General features: G+C 46.9%; 1 protein-coding gene across 6 annotated transcripts in view; it reads left to right on the top strand.

Moving 5' to 3' along the window:
• Window positions 1–18,270, top strand: part of SLC25A22 (solute carrier family 25 member 22) — a 134,974-nt gene that overhangs the window by 25,525 nt on the left and 91,179 nt on the right. For all 6 annotated transcript variants that reach the window (XR_007774384.1, XM_050952944.1, XM_050952943.1 and 3 more), the window contains exon 2: window positions 15,020–15,136. Coding sequence is in view for 5 of the 6 variants with exons in the window: in XM_050952944.1 (XP_050808901.1) it covers window positions 15,117–15,136 (20 nt within the window). In the remaining variant the exon portion in view is untranslated. The remainder of the gene's footprint in view (window positions 1–15,019; window positions 15,137–18,270) is intronic.

The following is an 18,270-nucleotide window of genomic DNA, read 5'->3' as shown; positions in this document are numbered from 1 at the left end:
AGCCATCCCATCCTGCCCCTCTCCACCAATGCACCCAAACCCTGACCAGTAGCATGCACTGCTAGTCTAACCTTAATACTCTCCTGACTCAAGGCTGCCAGTTGTGTGCCAGTAGGGCCTAAGATGGAGTCTGACGCTCATGACTATTTGTAGTTAAACCCAGGACTGCAGAGGTGAAAGGCTGGTGCATTGAGCCCCAGTGCCTCTCTGTGGAAGCTTACTGGAGAGCACGTAGCCCTGAGAAGCCATTCTGAGGGCGTTAGGCGCTGCTCCTGATGAGATGATGCAGGGATTCCTGCAAGAAGTGAAGTTTATTCTTCTTGACAGGGCCTCTGAAGCCCTGTTTTTGGAGTACAGCAGCCGGCTCTGAGCCAGGATCCTTATTTTGTCACTCATGGGGAATGAATGGGGCCTTTCATTCCTGGAGATCTCAGCTGGGTGGCAGGTCGCTTCAGCATGTTCCCACTATAAGTAATGAACTGGAGGGAGACCCTCTTCATACCAGGCTTCTTGGGTTTGTAATCACTTGCTTTTATATCTCTATTGTGTGAAAGCGCTGAGGAAACTTTTTTTTTTTTTTCCTGGCTCTCATGGCCCTGCTCTTCGTATACCCCTGCCAGTAGCCCCTTGTCTGTCTTTCGGTACCCACAAGAATCTGAATAAATGGTCTAAGCCACTCACTCTGCATCTATGCCAAACCCTTCCTAAATTAGCTAGTTAAAGGACCCCAGTCAGGTGGTGTGTCTGTGTCTATCCATTTTGGGTTTTATTCTACATGGCCTGTCAGACCCTCTCAGAATATTGAAAAAGAAATGCCTTTTCTTAACAGCTTTGTTTTTCCATTTAGCAAACTTCAGTTTCACCATTCACTGGCCCCCTTTCTCTCCAAGCTTCTCATAAATTTCAAGCCACAATGGTTCTCTTTTGTTTAGCTCCTGGCTTGTGTACTGGGACAACACTGGGGATGGGGTTGGTTAGTTTAACTTCTGCTCCCTCTGCTGGATCATCAGGCACAGAATAATGTAGGACCTATATAAACTTTTTTTGGCTACCTTTTTAACAAATTTCATCTCTTGGCAACCATAGTGAATTAAATGTATTTATATTTTAAAATCACTATGGTTGCCAAGAAACGGAAAAGGAATATGTATTAGATTTTGCAATTCAGAGGACTTTCCTTATTGTTCCTAATTGCTTTAAGGTTGGTTTAAAACAAAATGCAGTGCTTCAACTTCTGGTGCTGTGTTACAGCTCTGACCTTGTGACACAGTGTGTCTTGAGTATTTTGCAAGAAGAGATGCACGTGAAATGTCCTGCTGGCTCTGTAACCCTATGGTCACATGTATCATTTCTAGCTTTCCTGGAAGTCACACATTGGGTCAATATTGGAATTGCCTTTGTACATGAATGGCACAACCTTGGTGTCTATAGCTCTAAGAATTATGATGTATGTTACAGTAGCATCAGACACCAACCGAAACCAGGGTTCTGTTGTAGGAGGTGCTGTACTTACACACAATAAGAGACTATCTGTGCCCTGAAGAGCTTACAGCCTAAATAGACAAAACATAGGGTGAGAGAAGAAAAAGTGATTTGCCCAAGGTCACACAGCAAATCATTGGCGGAGCAAAGAATAAAACCCACATCTCCAGAGACCTAGTCTGTTATCTTATCCATTGGACTAAACTACCTTGCCTAGAATTGTTTTTTTTTTAATGCTTCTCCTAGAATGTTTGTTTTTTAATGGGAGTTGGCACAGGTTCTGTAAGTCTTCATAATTCTAGCGACATTTCTTTTTTTGTGAGAGACGCTGTGGATATTTTTACACCTGTCAAGTCTTGCTCATCTGAGGGAAGATGCTTTAATTTGTAAGGGAGCATTTAAAATGTCTCCCTCTTATGTAGCAGAACTCCACTCTGTGAAGGTCTCGCAGAACTGCAGTCTCACTTGTACTTATTTTTGAAAACTCCCTCCATTAAAATTCTCACTGCTTGACAGTCCTGATTTCTATATATCTTCTTGGTGTCTTGGAGCTTGCCAACGCTAGCAGATAGCCCTGACATGGTAATTGGGGAAGCTTCACGGGTGGTCAGCACCAGTGCAAAGTGTTGATAAGAACAAACTGGGATTTGCACCAGTGAACTAGGGGGACAGCACTGTCTAGTGGATATTGGGGGAGTTCTGAGTTCTCACAGAACCCTGATTTCAAGGTTCTGTTTTCACCTCTGTCACTGACCAGCTGTGTTTGCATGCTGCTTCTTCCTCTTCCCCCCCAGCCCCAACCATTTGTTATGTAGAGTATGAGCTCTTCAGGTCAGGGACTGTCTCTCACTATGGGTCTGTACAGCACCTAGCACAACTGGGCTCTGATCTCAGTTGGAACCCCTAAGTGCTACTGCAATACTCTAATTATACCTCGGTTTAAATGCAGGTACACTAATTTCTGGCTTCTGGTTACTGGATTGGAGCCGTTTCCCAGTGCAGTCAAGCTTTTCAGATATAGCTGGAGTTCATTTCAGATTGAGGCAGACCTGCTGTTCAGGCCTTTCTATCCTTCAGTCTGGGTAGGTATTTCTGTCCTTCAGTCACCAGGAGTGATTGCAGCTTGAGCTGGCATATCTGATCTAGCTTTTATCTATCTAGCCCACGTCCTGGAGCGAAGAAGCCGGAGCAATGTGAACTAGTTCCATGAGTTCTGGGTGGGTTTATACAGCCTGGGCTGAAACTTAAGCTGCTGTGGCTTCGAAGTTCTGGGACCCAAACTAGCTTAGGTTTGTCAGCTTGAGCTGCAATTAAATCCTGTGATTGCAATATAGACTTACCCCAGACTAACCAGTCTGCGGTTGCCTGGCTGATAGGACGCCTTTTACAAGCCCTGCTGTGCACTCCTGCTAACCATTCTGGAATGTGGCTGGCCTGAAAGTGACTGTTTTGCACTGAAAGCAGTGTGATGACTTCCTCTGGACTGGGCTCCTCTTCCATGAGTTGCTGCTCACTGAGCCACCAAAAGGGGTTGTATTGACACATGGAGAAGTCTCAGCAAGGCCCCACGTATGGAGCAACAGCAGAGAAAAGTATACATCGGATAACCTCTCTCTGCTGAGGTGAAGTAGCCACTGCTTATCCTCACTAGTTCTGCCTGTGCTGAGGTGAGTGGCTTATGGGGCGCATGGCTCAGTCTTGTCCTTATAAAGAGACAGTCCCACCAACTAACGAGAAGAGCATTTGGTTTTTCTCGGAGGCTTTTGAGACAGTTTCTCCAAGGTGCTAAACAGCCTCAACTTTGACTGAACTCAATGGGAAGTGCTCAGGTGCTGTGCTGATAGATGCCAATATAAGAACATGAGTATTCAGGGCACCCTTTCTAACCTGCAGGGGGTGCAGAGCAGCTTGCAAAAGATGGGTTTGTTAGCAATCTGGGGCCTTGTCTACACCACAAAGTTGCAGCGCTGGTGAGGGGGTTACAGCGCTGCAACTTAGGAGGTGTACACATCCGCAGGGCATTACCAGCGCTGCAACTCCCTGTTTGCAGCGCTGGCCGTACACTCGGTCGAACCTCGGGTGTAGAGGATCCAGCGCTGGTCATCAGGTGTAGACACTCACCAGCGTTTTTCTTGACCTCCGTGGAATAAGCAGGTATCCCAGCATACCTGAGGAAGCCTCTCTGGTAATCAAGCAGGTCTCCTTCCCTGCGGTTTGCTCTCGCGTTCCCCGAACCCCCCCGCAAGCAGGTCTCCCTCCCCACGGTTTGCTTTCGCGTTCCCCGAACCCCCCTGCAAGCCGCCCAACAGCGCTGCAGTGTGGCCGCATCTAACACCACTTGCAGCGCTGGTTGCTGTAAGTGTGGCCACTCTGCAGCGCTGGCCCTATACAGCTGTACTAATACAGCTGTAACAACCAGTGCTGCAAAATTGTAGATGTAGACATACCCTGGGTCTTCCTTTAGGTCAGCCCGATCTCCCTCCTTCAATGCAGAGTTTAGTTAGATTGTAAGCTCTTTGGCTCATGGACTCTTCCCCGCCCCCCCCCATTCGTACAGTGCTTAGCACTGTAAGGTCATGGCCTATGGCTGGGGCGGCTAGGTGCTACCACAGTACAAATAATACAAGCAGCAGAAGTTGTTATGCGAACCATGCCCCATCTGGAATCTCTGTTTGCGTTGCTTGCTGCAGAAATGCCAGGGAGAAAAGGTCGGTCTTGGTTTCCTTTTAGAGAATAAAATTAAAGCTCCTGGGGGGTTGGGAGGGATTGGGGAGGTATTTGTAGTGTGTCCACAGAATGGGATCTGGAGATATGTACCAGCCATTGGATCCCACAGAAGAAGGAAGAACAATCCAGTGTGAAGATTGTCTCCCTCCCACGTTGCTGACACTGGGCACTGTCGCGGCCCTTTCCCTCTCACAGTTCTGGACAGGGGAGAGGACCTGGTAGGTGGAATCATCAGTTTTTTAACTAGTTGAGTGCCACACACAGGAGAAATGATTCTGTCTTCATTACCCTCATAGCACATTTCATCCAGCGGTCCCAGTGCATTATAAATATCTATGAATTAAGCCTCTCAGCACCTGTATAAGCAAAGCATTCTTATTCTCATTTTACAGATGGGGATACAGAAACCAGGATTTTCAAAAGTGACTATTGACTTTTGAGGTGCCTCAATTTTTGAAGGCCCAACTTGAGATGCCTTACAGGGGGCCTGATCTTTTGGGGGTGCTCAGCAAATCACAACTCAGTCTTTAAAATCTGGGGCAGGGAGGTGAAGGGACTTGCCCAGATGACACAGTGAGTCAGTGGCAAAGATGGAATTACACTTCAGCCGTTCCAGCTACCAGTCATGTGCTCCAGCCACTAGTTTTACGTGCTCAGACTTTCCGGCATGTCTGAGAAGCACAAAGTGAGTCTGCAGAACTGAATGCCTTTAGAACATGCAGGTTCTCAGCCTGGGGGTTGTGACCCTCTCTCCCACCCCCGCGAGCACAAGACCACACTTATTTTTTTTTTCTTCTTTATGGCTAGATGGGAAGGGTGGGTCCCCTGAGACTTTTTGGTTGCAACATGGCCTGGAACAGGTTTAGGAACCCTGAGATAACGAGTCTGTTTAGAGTGCTAATGGGGGAGGTGGCTGCAGGAGATCTGGGCAAACTGTGACTTGCTGTTTTGCAAGTCTCCAGCCTCAAGTTTTGACAGCAAATCTGCCCCGACATCATTTCTGACTTGGGACTGACGGGCAGCCCCTCCCTTGTGTGAGTTCGGACAGCCTATGGGGATCGCCCATTTGAAAAACGGGGGAGAAAAGCCTTGTAAAGGAGATGAGGTGGAGAGGTGCTGCAGGCCTGGTCTGTGGTAGGAATGCCATTCTTGCAGGGCTAGGGAGCAGCCATTCTTGCAGGGCTAGTGAGTTGCTGATTAAGCAGCATCCCTGCAGCTCTGGTGGGTAGAGGCCTTCCAGTGCCTGTGCTGCCCCCTGTTGCCCAGCAGCCAATCAGAAAGCTGCTTGGCTTGACGCCTTCCCCCTCCCCTCTACTTTCAGGGACTTTGGTCTGTATCTGCCTAAAAGCAAAGGAGGGGAGGGGAGGGGAGTGAGATTCATGCCCTGCTTTCTGTTACTTAAAGGCACAGCCTGTACAGAGATGACCAGCCCATAACCTTTGTGCTTCTGATGACAGGTGATGAGTTCACATCTGCATCCCCAACAGTATTTTATAAATGCAGCATTTGGTGTTTGGACTGTGGAGAGATGTGACCCTGTATTGCCATCAAGTGGTTCAGGGGGCATCAGTGTTTTATTATCTAAGCCCCGTGAGGTGCCCAGCCCTGTGTGCGACTCTCTCTGCTGCACAGAGTCTACAGTCTGAAAGGCAGGAAATACAGAGTATTTAAAGTATCAAGTGAGAGCAGTGTCTGATTCACCAGGAGCCCCTGGGAGAGATTTCTCAGTGCCAGTACACAGTGGTCTATTATACGGCGGGAGGCTAGAAGACTTCTCTCTGGAAATGTTTTCAGTTAATTTACATTCCCAAAATGTCATCGCAGTAACTATGTGGTCGCCTTACTAGTTAGTGAAGCTTGGCAGGGTATCTGCGTCTCAATATTATTGGAAAGGACTTCACTTTGTAAAATATGCATATGGATACAGTGTAATAGGATACCATAACCACATCTCTAACTGCAGGCTTGGGATGGATTGAGAGGCATCAAGTGATGGGTCAAATGCCTCCAGCCCCCAGGAATTGTGGGGATTAACCCAGGACATCCTTGCTTGGATAAATGGTGAAAGTGTGTGTGAGAGAGTGGGGGTGTGTGATCTAATTTAGTGCTAATTAGAGGTGCTGGCCTAGTAGCCCTGGAGACTGAAGGCCTCTCTTTAATCATAGCAGAAGCATCAGCAAAGCAAGGATCCCCTGAGCTGTACCCTGCAGGGAGGCAGGATGCTATGGGTAGCCATGCCCTGAAGGTTGTTTTCTAGCTGTCTCAGTAGAGTTGGCCTCTCTGCGGTGACCGCTTTCACTTGTGCCAGTTGTGCTGAGCACACCTAGGAGCTGGGCTTAGATCACCACCTCGCTTCTCATGCGCCATTGCATCCTGCAGGCCCAGGCTACAGTGCTGTTGTGTGTAAAATCTTCCCACCTCATGGCTGATCCCTATGCTCCCCAACTGTTCCTGCAGTTTCCATCTCTTCCGCACGTCACTCTCTGAGTCTAAACACTGCTTCTTGGTATTAAATCTACTTCCCAGGAAAGAGGACGTCTCTGTTCATAAGCTACAATCCCAGTGATCCATACCTGGTTTGGATTGATTCAGCTATCTGAGTGTTAGCTCTTTCCACCTGCCCTTTCCTGACATTCAGGTTAGTGTCTGATTTGTACTGGACAATTAACAGGTGTCGTTGCTGATTAGAGACACACCAGCTCAGTGTGTTCAGTGGGCTAGTTCCCTCCCAAGGACTAACTCAAGACAAGTTTTGCAGCAACCAGGAAAAATGAATCTGGACTCCTCCTAGTCCCAGTCTTTGCACATCACAAAACATTTTCAAATAAAGTAACAAGATTAACAGTCTCCACTCAAGTGGCCCAAAGACTAAGGCTTTGTCTGCACTATCAAGTTTTGATGACAAAACTTATGTCAACACCCAAAAGTCAACAAAACAAAAATCACCAAAGAGTGTTCACACTTGTTCCCTCTATTGACAGATCATGTCCACATTGTGGGCACCCTCATTGACAGTGTGAGAAATGCACCATGGGTATGTTGTGGGAAGGCGGAGCTGATTGCGTGCACACATTGGGTAGCTTTGTGAGCTCTCGGTGCTGAGGAATGGCAAAGCAGCACAGCAGTTTCCCCTCACACACACCCTCCCGTGACTGCAATCTGCCTGCCTCTGTGTCCCATCTGGGGTGAAAACTCTGTGTCCCTAGGGCCAGGCAGAATCGGAGCATTCCAATGATTTGCTCTTTGTTCCCCAAAGAGCAGCACCCCTGCAGCTTTGAAAGGGAAGGGGTGCATGCTTGCAGGGCAGCAAAGGTCAAAACACTGAGCAGAGGGATCAGGACAGGTATTGTGGGATACTGGCAGAAGCCAGTTCTGTTGATGAAACAAACAGCAGTATCTACACTGGCTCTTTGTCGAAAAAGGGAGGGGAAAGGAAAAAAGTCTCTTGTGGGGGTGGAAGATTATTGTCGCCGAAACCGGGCATTTTTCCTGACAAAAGTCATGTTGCCTTACACTGTGTACGCTCTCACTGTTTTGTTGCCAAAAAGCAGTTTTTGGCAACAAAACTTCATAATGTAGATACAGCCTGAGAGTATGGCTACCCTACAGCTTAAGTCAACATAAGTTATGTTACTCGTGGCTATGAATTAGCCCCCCTCCCCTTGGTACATAACTTATGCCAATTTAAGGACCAGTGTGACAGTGCTATGTTGGCGGGAGAGGTTCTGAAGATTGGGCTCTGGTTGGAATCCTCTTGAGCTGGGAACAGGTGTGCAGGAGAGCTTCCCTGGTTTAAAAACTGACTCCATGGGTTAGTCAGATGTTTGGTAGGGGCCAGGTGCAGGCTCTGCAGAAGAGACCTTGGTGACAAGTGCAGGTTTTTGCTGATCTATTCTGCAACACCAAAAGTGGCATCTCGGCCAGGTGAGACTGCTGTCTCTGGAGAATGACTGTCTGCTGTCCTCCTCACAGTGTAAAGGTGGGTTAGATGATGCCCCAAAATAGCCAAGTGGTTCTGGGGCTCTCCACAATACACCTGGACATTAACGCACTGTCCCTTCAGCAGTGTTGGTGGGTTCAGGCAGGTTCAGACAGATCAGCTGATCTGGGCCCTGTGCTTTGAATGGGGGTTGCCAAACTTGGGGCTTGGTCCTGCTTCAAGCAAGGAGTTGGACTAGATGACCTCCTGAGGTCCCTTCCAACCCTGATATTCTATGAAACTTGGCAAATCTAATGGCTCTGGAGGGAAGTGAGCAGATGGGTCTGAAGGAGACTATAGATTGGGAGCCCCCAACTCTTCAGGTGACGCAACTGTATCAACTGAATCCAGGCCTGGTTAGTGTTCTAGATGGAGTAGTGGGGAATGGCCTGATGGCAGGAGCATGGGCCTGAGGGTCGGGAACTCCTGAGTGCTGACTCCATGGTGACAGTTCTGCTGCCTTGTGCATGCCATTCAAGCCCTGCCACCTCATTTTACCCACGGGGACAACTATATTTATTAACCTGTCTCCGAGGGCTGTGGTGAGAATCAGCTGGCTACGGTTTCCATTGAATGGGACATGCACTACACAAGTGTCTTTGATCACCTAGTAAGGTCATTGGAAGTACCTGAGGGTCCCAGGAAACTCTTGCCATTCCTGTTCCTCCCCCTTGCCTCTCTCCACATAGTGGTCTGTTTGCACAAAGAGCATTTGCGCACACAGTGGACTGTGATTCAGTGATAAAGCACTTTCTTTCACGTGATAAGGTGAAGGGAAACAAAGGTTAATAGCCAGCCAGGTGCACAGGGGTCACTTGCAGCACAGGGGTCGGAGGTACTAAGGTTGCAGTCCCTGAAGAAAACTGCTCGCTGGTTTGAAAGGGTAAAATTTGATGCAAGGGGTATTCAGTTGTGGATAGTACATCAGAGATCAGTGCATGTGGAGGGAGAGAGATCGTATGAAAGGAATATATTAATTTATCTTCTGTGAATATTTCCTCCTTGTAGACTGCATGAGGGGAAGGGGGCACAGTGGCATTTGAAACCGACTGGGTTTGTGTTGTGGTGCTACCTGATGTAGCCGGGTGTGGTGGTTCCATCTCTGTGGGGCTGTTTTGGGGAACTAGATGTTGGAAAAGATAGGTTAAAAGTGAGGCACAGACTTGCTAGAGAGGTTCCCTGGATGGGGTTTGAGGTGTGGGTGGCAGAGGGAGGTAGGACTTGCTTTATTATTTTTTTTGAAATTGGTTTGGTGTGTAACTCCCTCTCTCACAAAGAAATGCAAAGGGAGCCGTTTGTAGCTGTAATGCAGGGCAGTGACCTGATCCAACGCAGCCAGCACAAGATGCTGGGTTCACAAGCTCCAGTTCCCATGGGGATCTCTGTACCTTGGGTTAGAGTTCTGTTCTTGGCATTAAGCAGCAGGGTGTTTCCTTGGGAGGAAGGGAGGACAGTGCACTGGACAGCTGTGATCCCTCACAGGCATGACCGGAATTAGTGGGAATGACTGCAGAAAGTGTGTGTGTGAGAGAAGGTGAGGGAAGGGATAATTTGATCTTTGGAATGTGACCCTTGGCTACACTAGGACTTTAGCCAGAGGTGCAGCTTCACACCAGGGCAAATCCTTTATGTAGACATGATTTACACCAATGTGCTGCAATATGTCAGAGTGCAGTTTATTCTGGTTTGAAGCCAGTATAAACCAGGTGTATGCTGGGAGTTTGCCCTGATGCAGCTATGCCAATTGTCAACGAACCAGGGTGGCTCAGGGCTGTTGGGAAGTTGTGGGAACAGAATGAGCTACAGCTGCAGAAGCATTCACTAGGGACTCCAGCACTCCAGAAGTGTATACCCATGTTCTAGCACCTGAGCCTGGGTTATCATGAACACTTGCCCTCCCCAGATTGCTAGCTGGGGCTGGGGCTGGGGCTGGGGCTGGGCCTGGCTGGCTGGAAAGTGGATCTGGTAAGATGGGGTTGCTGTCTTGAGATGGTTCTGGCTTGGAAAAGATTGAGAACCATTTGTGGTCTAGTAGACTAGTACTGGGCCCAGCATTGAATATCGTGTTAACCATATACAGACATTTATAAAATAGGCAGATGAAACCTGAGCGATTGTCTATACTGTGGCATTGGCTGTAATGCAGCATATATACCCTTAATGAGTGTGCTGTTAATGTACTGTGTCCCAGGGTCCCTCCCTAGTATTATCTGGCTAGAACTCTAGTGCATCCTCAAACAATGAAGGATGTGCCTGTCATGCTAAGACTAATCTGCTCGATCATGTTAATAAATATAAAAGGGAGATCCCAGTGTGTGAATAATGGAGCATTAATCCATGCCTGGCTGCATTAACAGGCTAGGTGAAAATGAATACCCCATAATTCATCCCATGGGCCGTTCTTCCTACTTAATAAGGCATGGCTTGTAAAGTTTAGGAACTGCTGCTGTTTAGGGCTCATTGGCTAGTCCTGCTTAAAGGAAGGACCCCGTAGAAAACACCTCCACTTGCTGAATGGGACACTCCTCTCTGCCATTTGAGGGGCAGGAGATGGTCTCCCCCACTCTTTCTCTGGTGTTACAGGTTAGAGCAGGAGTAGGCAACCTATGGCACGGGTGCAGAAGGCGGCACGAGAGCTGATTTTCAGTGGCACTCACACTGCCCAGGTCCTGGCCACCAGTCCAGGGGGCTCTGCATTTTTATTTAATTTTAAATGAAGCTTAAACATTCTGAAACCTTATTTACTTCACATACAACAATAGTTTAGTTATATATTATAGACTCCTAGAAAGATGCCTTCTAAAAAAGTTAAAATGTATTATTGGCACGTGAAACCTTAAATTAGAGTGGATAAATGAAGACTTGGCACACCACTTTTGAAAGGTTGCCGACCTTTGGGTGAGAGAGTTCTTGGATTTTCCTAGTTTCCTATCCCTGCTTACATCCAGTCCTTTGCAGAACCCCTTTGTTACCTGGGCTGCAGGAAAGTGGTCTCAGTATTTGGTGTGACCCGCATGGCTGGCTGTGGCATTTTGGAGTGACCATGTGGTGGTTTCCAGGGAAACTTTCCTTGGCACCATCTGTCTTGCTGCAGACACAATCCAGCTGCAGGGCAGGAATTTAGGGCTGGTCTGTACCAGAAAATTAGCTTGACTGAGCAACTTCGCTTAGGGGTGTGAAAAATCCATACCCCTGAGCCATGCAATTAAGCTGACATAAATCCCCATGTAGACAGTGCTAGGCCACATCTGTTGACATTCTTCTGTTGACATAGCTCCTGCCTCTCAGGGAGACAGATTACCTTCGCTGATGGGAGAAGCCCTCCCATCAGTGTCAGTAGTGTCTACACTGGGAAGGCACTGTAGTGTTCTAAGCGTAGATGAGTCCTGACTATGAAGGCAAGAATGAATCTAGGCGTCTGAATCCCTGAAATATGCCCCAGGAGTCTGTCTGGGCACTTGCTGTGCTTCAGAAGCTTCTCTTAATTGTTTTGCATTGTTGGTTATGAAGAGCCCTGTGCTTGACACAGATTTTTCTTAGTTCTGTGTTATTCCTCTGTTTCCCTGTTGAGTGTTTTAACCTCCTGCGGAATTTCCCAGGGATGGTATCCTCTCCCTGTGGCCCTTTTTCCTACCCAGAATTCCGCCTTGCTCCCTGGATGGAGCTAGTTAGAGGAACTGGAATCTGGCACAGCGCTGGGATCTTCCCAACCACAGGACATGGAACTTTATTTCATACCTTAAAATGAATGATGGGATTCCGGAGAATACAGTGAAGTGCACTAGTGGAGTTTAAATTGGCATTTGGGGCTGCTTTGCAAATTGGCATCAGCTCAAGCCCTTTCCAAACAAAGCTGGGGTAAGCCTGCCTTCTGTCATGGTTTAATGCTCAATCGCCAGGTGTGGTTAGTCTTCCCTAATGTGCCCTTTGGCTCTGGTAGTTCTGGAGGTGCAGGGCTCCCCTGTGCTAGGTGCTGGGCACGCCTAGCACACAGACTGTACCTGCCCTGAAGAACTGACAATCTAATTGATGGGGAGGAAGGAGGAAATAGCATCAGCTCTCATTTCACAGATGGGGAACAGAACTTAAGTGACTTTCCCTAAGTCTCTCACACACACAATGTATAGCAGAGCTGGGAGCTGAACCCAGGTTTTCGATTCCTAGTCTAGTGCCTTAGCTACAAAACCGTCTTTGCTCTATGCCATCCCCACTGTCTTGGGAGATCAAGAAGTTACATGGTCAACTGTCTCCTGAGCATCCATTTTTCCTCTCGACCGATCAAAATGTAAATACACCTCTACCCCGATATAACACAAATTTAGATATAATGCGGTAAAGCAGTGCTCCAGGGGGCAGGGCTGTGCACTCCGGCGGATCAAAGCAATTTTGATATAATGTGGTTTCACCTATAACATGGTAAGATGTTTTGGCTCCCCAGGACAATGTTATATCGGGGTAGAGGTGTGTTCAACATTACAGTGTTGAACTGTTATACATATTATGTAGCATATCTGAAATGCAGCTGCCTCTGGGGTGGAGGTCAGCAGCTGACGAGTATACAGCAGTGGTGGGACCATGTATTATGGGCAAAAGCCCTATTGTGAAAAGAATTTGTGAAACTAATGCCTCTGTGATGGCAACAGAGCTATATGAGGACTGTGTGTGGAATTGGCTAGGCCTCTTCTATCCATATAAGGGAACACCCTGTTTATTGTAGTTGTTACTGGTGAGTTGTCATGGTTTAGGATTTGCTTACATGGAGGTGTACCAGTTTAACAAAAGAGATGAAGGTAAGCTGGTGCAAAACCCTTTGTGTGTATACACTCTTATTTTAGTTTGAGTGACTTGTCTGTTTAGCTGAGAAGCAGTTTAAGCTAAATGAAAACGTGTCCACACAGAAGATTGCAACCATTTTAACTAAATGCTACAAGTTTGGTGTGTAGTCAAGGCCTTAGTTTATAGGGATTTTTAGTATATTCTCACTTGTCATTCACTAATTTTGAAGAAGACTGGTTGTCTGAAAAGAAATCCCCAGAAGACATGCAGGTGAATGACATCAGAGCTGAGTATATTAGACAAAGCTCCATTCCCCAGTGGGTTAGTGCACTGGCCTTTCATGGCTTCATATGAGTCCTGGATCTCAAAGTGCAAATGGATTTGAAGGCTCAGCCTAATTGAGGTGGATGGCTGTGCAGATACCACCAGGCCTGTCACTGAAGCTAGAAGTCTCTGCCCGAGAGACACCCCCAGTTGGACTATCGGGAAGAAAGTGGGGATTGTAGGTCAAGACTGAAGTGGGCTAGCAAAGCAGTGTCTGTGTGTGGAATCTTGTGCAGTGCCTGCCTGCACTGTAGCTGGCTCCATGCCGCGCTGTGAATGCCTCCTTGTCGCAAACATGAAGAGTCATGAAATTGTACCCTGCAATGAAAATGGAATGTTAGCCTTTAAGGCAGTGGTCTCAACCTTTCCAGATTACTGTACCCCTGTCAGAAGTCTGATTTGTCTTGCGTACCCCCAATTTCACTTCACTTAAACTACTTGCTTACAAAATCAGACACACACATACAAACATGTCAGCACCCTATTACGAAAAATTGCTTACTCTCTCATTTTTACCACATAATTATAAATAAATCAATTGGAATATAAATATTGTACTTACATTTCAGTGAATCGTATAGGGAACAGTATAAACAAGTCAATGTTTGTATGAAATTTTAGTTTGCACTGACTTCAGTAGTGCTTTTATGTAGCCATTTGTAAAACATGGGCAAATATCTAGATGAGCTGATGTACCCCTGAAAGATCTCTGCATACCCCCAAGGTGTACCCATGTTGAGAAACACTGCTTTAAAGTCTCCTTACAGACTATAAAGGTAGGTGTGTGTGTGTGTTGAAAGGACTCATGGGTAATTTCATTGCCAAACCAGAGAACAAACAGTTTGTTTCCGGCCTATGGGTTGCTACTCCCCAGGTAGCTGAAAAGGAAGCTGCCAATGAGCAGCCCTGCATTACCAGATGGGAGCTGGGGACCAGCTACTTTCAGGGATGAGGAGTAGGTGGCAAGAAGTGACAAATATTAAAGGAATCTAAATGCTGAATATTTAAATTGTCCACCTTTTGGGGGTTGAGTTCCTTCCTGGGCTGGGTTCCAGCATCACCCTGGTAACTCTGTGGGGCAGCATAATAGAGAGAACAGGCTCCTCCCTGTGAGACCAGATGGTGTGGAAGTCTGACACACACCCCCTTCCACCTGCTCCCAAGAGCAGACAGCTGCAAAACAGGCTGCTGTCCCTTTAAGCCCTGCAGGGCGCTTGCAGCGTCTGGCTGCCATCCTTCCTCCCTCACTCATGCGCTGGAGCATGGTGCTCTTGGCAGCCAGCTAGAGACCATGGGGTGGGTGGGTGGGTGTGATGATTTCACAGCCTTGCAGCTGCTTTACTGTTCCTTCTGTGTGTGGCAGAGGGAAAGTCTTATTTGTAAAATGTACTTTTAAAAATAAGAGTGAGATGATGTGACTAATCCTCCTTCCTCTCTGAATAATCTGTGTCTGGGAACTGCTCGCAGGAGTCTCTGGGATTGGGGCCAGTGACTTCCCCAGGGTCAGGGTCAGGGGCCTGGATGCAGGCACTCGCTTAGTCTCTGTCGTTGGAGTGTGTCGTGCTGTGTGCATGAGGCATTGGCTAGGCACCAAGTACAGACTGGGCAGTCCTTGAGCGGGGTGGGGGAGGGAGCCTGTGTACTCTGCCTATTAAGGTTTGGGCTTTTGGGGGAATGTAAAGTCCTATTCTCAATCTTGTCTCCTTGGTGTTTCTGTCTCACTCTTCTCAGGAGAACCACTCGCCAGGACTGAGGGGGATAAAAAGAAGAAGTTAAGGGACATTCAGGAAGAGCAAATTGATTTTTAACAGGATCCCGTCTGAATTAAATGGCTGATAAACAGATCAGGTAAAAAGTTTTGCTGTTCCTTTTGTTAGGAGTAACTGTGGGCCAGAGAATCTCACCCGATGTACAAGACTAGATGATCCGATGATCTCTTCCAGCCTCTAAAATCTGTGACTCTTTTCCCCCACTTCTGTGATGGGGTTCAGGGTGCAATCCAGACCAATGAGGGGCTGTGTCACCACTTTCCTTGCAACCTTGGGTGCCTCACAATGGTTTGCTGCTGTATCTCCTAACCTGGGATGCTCACAACAAGCCTACAAGCATGCAGGTCATACCCTGAGTGTCTGTGTGCTAGATACCCCTGGTTCAGTAGCTCTAACCCTCGCAGCCTGTCTACAGCCCCACGGTCCCACTCTGGCTTTCACCAGCCTTGGTTCATAGAACCACGGGGTTAGAAGGGGCCTCAAGGGTCATCTAGTGTAATCCCCTGCCAAGCTGCAGGATTTGTTGTGTCTAAACCATCCAAGACAGGTGGCTATGGAGCCTCCTTTTGAAAACCATCAGTGAAGGAGCTTCCACAATCTCCCGAGGCATCTGTTCCATTCCCCTGCTGTTCTTAAAGTTAGGAACCTTTTCCTGAGATTTAATCTAAATCTGCTATGCATGTAGTTTGAACTCATTACCTGTTATCCTGCTCACTGTGGCAAGAAAGAGCAACTTTTCTTCATCTTTTTTGTGGCAGCCTTTCACGTATCTGAAGACTGCTGTCATATCCCCTCTTAATCTCTTTTTCCAAAATAAATATACCCAGTTCCTTCTGCCTTTGCTCATAGCTTGCCTTCCATCCCTTTGATCATCTTTGTTGCTCGCCTCTGGATCTTTCCCATTTTCTCTACATCCTTTCTATACATTGGTGACCAAAATTGGACACCGTACTCCAGTTGAGGCATAACCAGCACCGAGTAGAGCAGTACCATCACCTCCCATGACTTGCATGCTATGCCTCTGTTAATGCAACCTAAAATTACTGCTTGTAGGTTGACCCCAACACACTCATTAGTCCCAAATTTTCCCCAAACCCTGTGCTCTGTAATGTCCAGTCCTCTCCTGGACAGTTCAGAGAAGTAATAAGTTTCATTTGTTCCTCTGAAGACACACAAGTACATCACTGCTTATTAATTTAACTGGGGTAAATACACCATGCCCTTAAAACACAGCACTGAGCTAGTTGATAGTAAAAATATTAACAAATTTATTAACAACAAAACATAGATGAAGTGATGCCAAGTAAAAGGAATAAAGTTAGAGATAGTCACATGCAAATAAAAGTGAAAACACGTGAAAAATGTAATCTAGCAAGATACAGGCTTTGTTCAAGATGGTGTCTACCTTCAATCATTTTCCAGAGCCTTGGACCTGGCCTTGGCTGAAGGACCCATCTATCTCAGCGTGCCAGAGCTCTGCTTCATTGTATCTGTCTAGTGATGGAAGCCAAAGATGGCTTCCGTCTCTCTGCTTATCTCTTCCAGAGTTCAGTGACTTTGTTTCAAGAGACAGGATGACCTCATGCTGTTTTTCCCTTCCTATCCCCTGCATGTAAATAGAGCTTCCATTGTGTTGATTCCACCATGCTTGATTTACATAGGAGACAGGTAATAGCTGTGACATTCCCTCCTGCCTAGGAGGGAACCTCCTGCTTCTTTTGTCTGGACAGTCTCTAAAACATAGTATCATTCAGTATCCATATTTCCTCATGTAGTGTTAGTACATACTTTTCACAATGCTCTTAATCACCAGTGTGTCTGTCGTTCACTATCAGAACAGACCTAACTCTAGGCACACAATATTACTATAGTATAAAAGTGCAATCAGTTGATTCAGTTGCTTATCACTTGGGGTTCAGTCCTCCTGTCTTTATAGACCAGTAAACCTTGGCAATGGATTCTTCTGGAGGTTCTCTCCAAAGTAAAGTTTATTCAGGCTGTCTGGTGAAGGAAGCTCCATGCTTTTTCTTCCTCCTACTTATTAGCTCAAATGCAAATTGTTCTGTTTCCTGCCATTTCCTCCTCCTGCTGCCTTGATGATCCTATTTACTGCTTATGTGTCAGTTGAGGTAAATACACATTCCTTTGTTCCCTCTGCCATACCTGGTTTACACACATTCAGTCATTATTGCAGCATATGTTTATAACTCTAGTACACATCACATACATACATCACTCAATATTATATGATCAGCGAGTTGTTAGTTTTCAAGTGATACCTCACGAGGCATATTTTGTACAAAGATTATCACAGCAGTTTGTAGCGTGTGAATACAGGAGTGCTTGGTGTCACAACTCCCCTCTCTCCTTTCTTGTGTCCTCTTTCTATTGTCTTTTCCTTTCATCCTGCCCTACACTCCCTACTTCCTGTTTTTATCTATACACCCCCCAGCCTCCCAATTCATCTCTCCTTTTGAAGGCCAGTTCCACAGCGGATTTCAATTGGGGTCATTCTGTTGACTTGAATACGCTAATGTCAAAGGAGCAATGCCGACGGGCACCAGCTTAGGATCTGACATTTTCTGTTAGGTTACTGCTGTGTATTGTTCCCAATCTTCCTCTTCCTATAGCTTAGTCTGTCCATCTAATCATAGGCACCTTGGTGTCCAAGCACTGATGCTACCAGGTTTAAAACAACTAGATGATTTGAGGACACAGCAGGCAGCTTGCAGACTTTGCTCCTGGCTTGTCCCAGAACTATTACCTGCCTGAAGGACACACATAATCTGCAGTATGCTTTGAATTGTTGTGGATCATGCTGCTGGCCTTCCAGGAACCATGATGGCTGTCCCAGCATGGTCCCAAGGGTGAGTGTAGCTTTCTGTTAGTGTGGGCGGAGTTTATACTTTCTATTCATAAAATTTTTTCTGATGAAAGGTGACTGTTGTCTGGCTCCAGAACTTCACTGGCTCCAGAACTTCACTGTAGTCCCATTGTCAGTGCCCCTTTTCTAACACCTGACCTCCCCAATGCATTGTCTCCCAAGAGCACCTGTGAACAGGGTGGGAGGGCAAGCCTGGGTCAGATAATGATGTTCTCTTGATTTGGTTGTGTTGACGGTGGGCGAGAAAAGAGCTGCCCTTATTGGGACTTGTCAGGATTGTTCTATTTTTCTGCAAGGCACAGATAGCTGATGGAAAAGGGTCCCAGGCA

This window comes from Gopherus flavomarginatus, chromosome 5 (assembly GCF_025201925.1).
Source record: "Gopherus flavomarginatus isolate rGopFla2 chromosome 5, rGopFla2.mat.asm, whole genome shotgun sequence".
Taxonomy (NCBI): domain Eukaryota; kingdom Metazoa; phylum Chordata; order Testudines; family Testudinidae; genus Gopherus; species Gopherus flavomarginatus.
The sequence above is the reverse complement of the archived record's forward strand: the minus strand, read 5'-3'. Positions and strand labels throughout refer to the sequence as shown.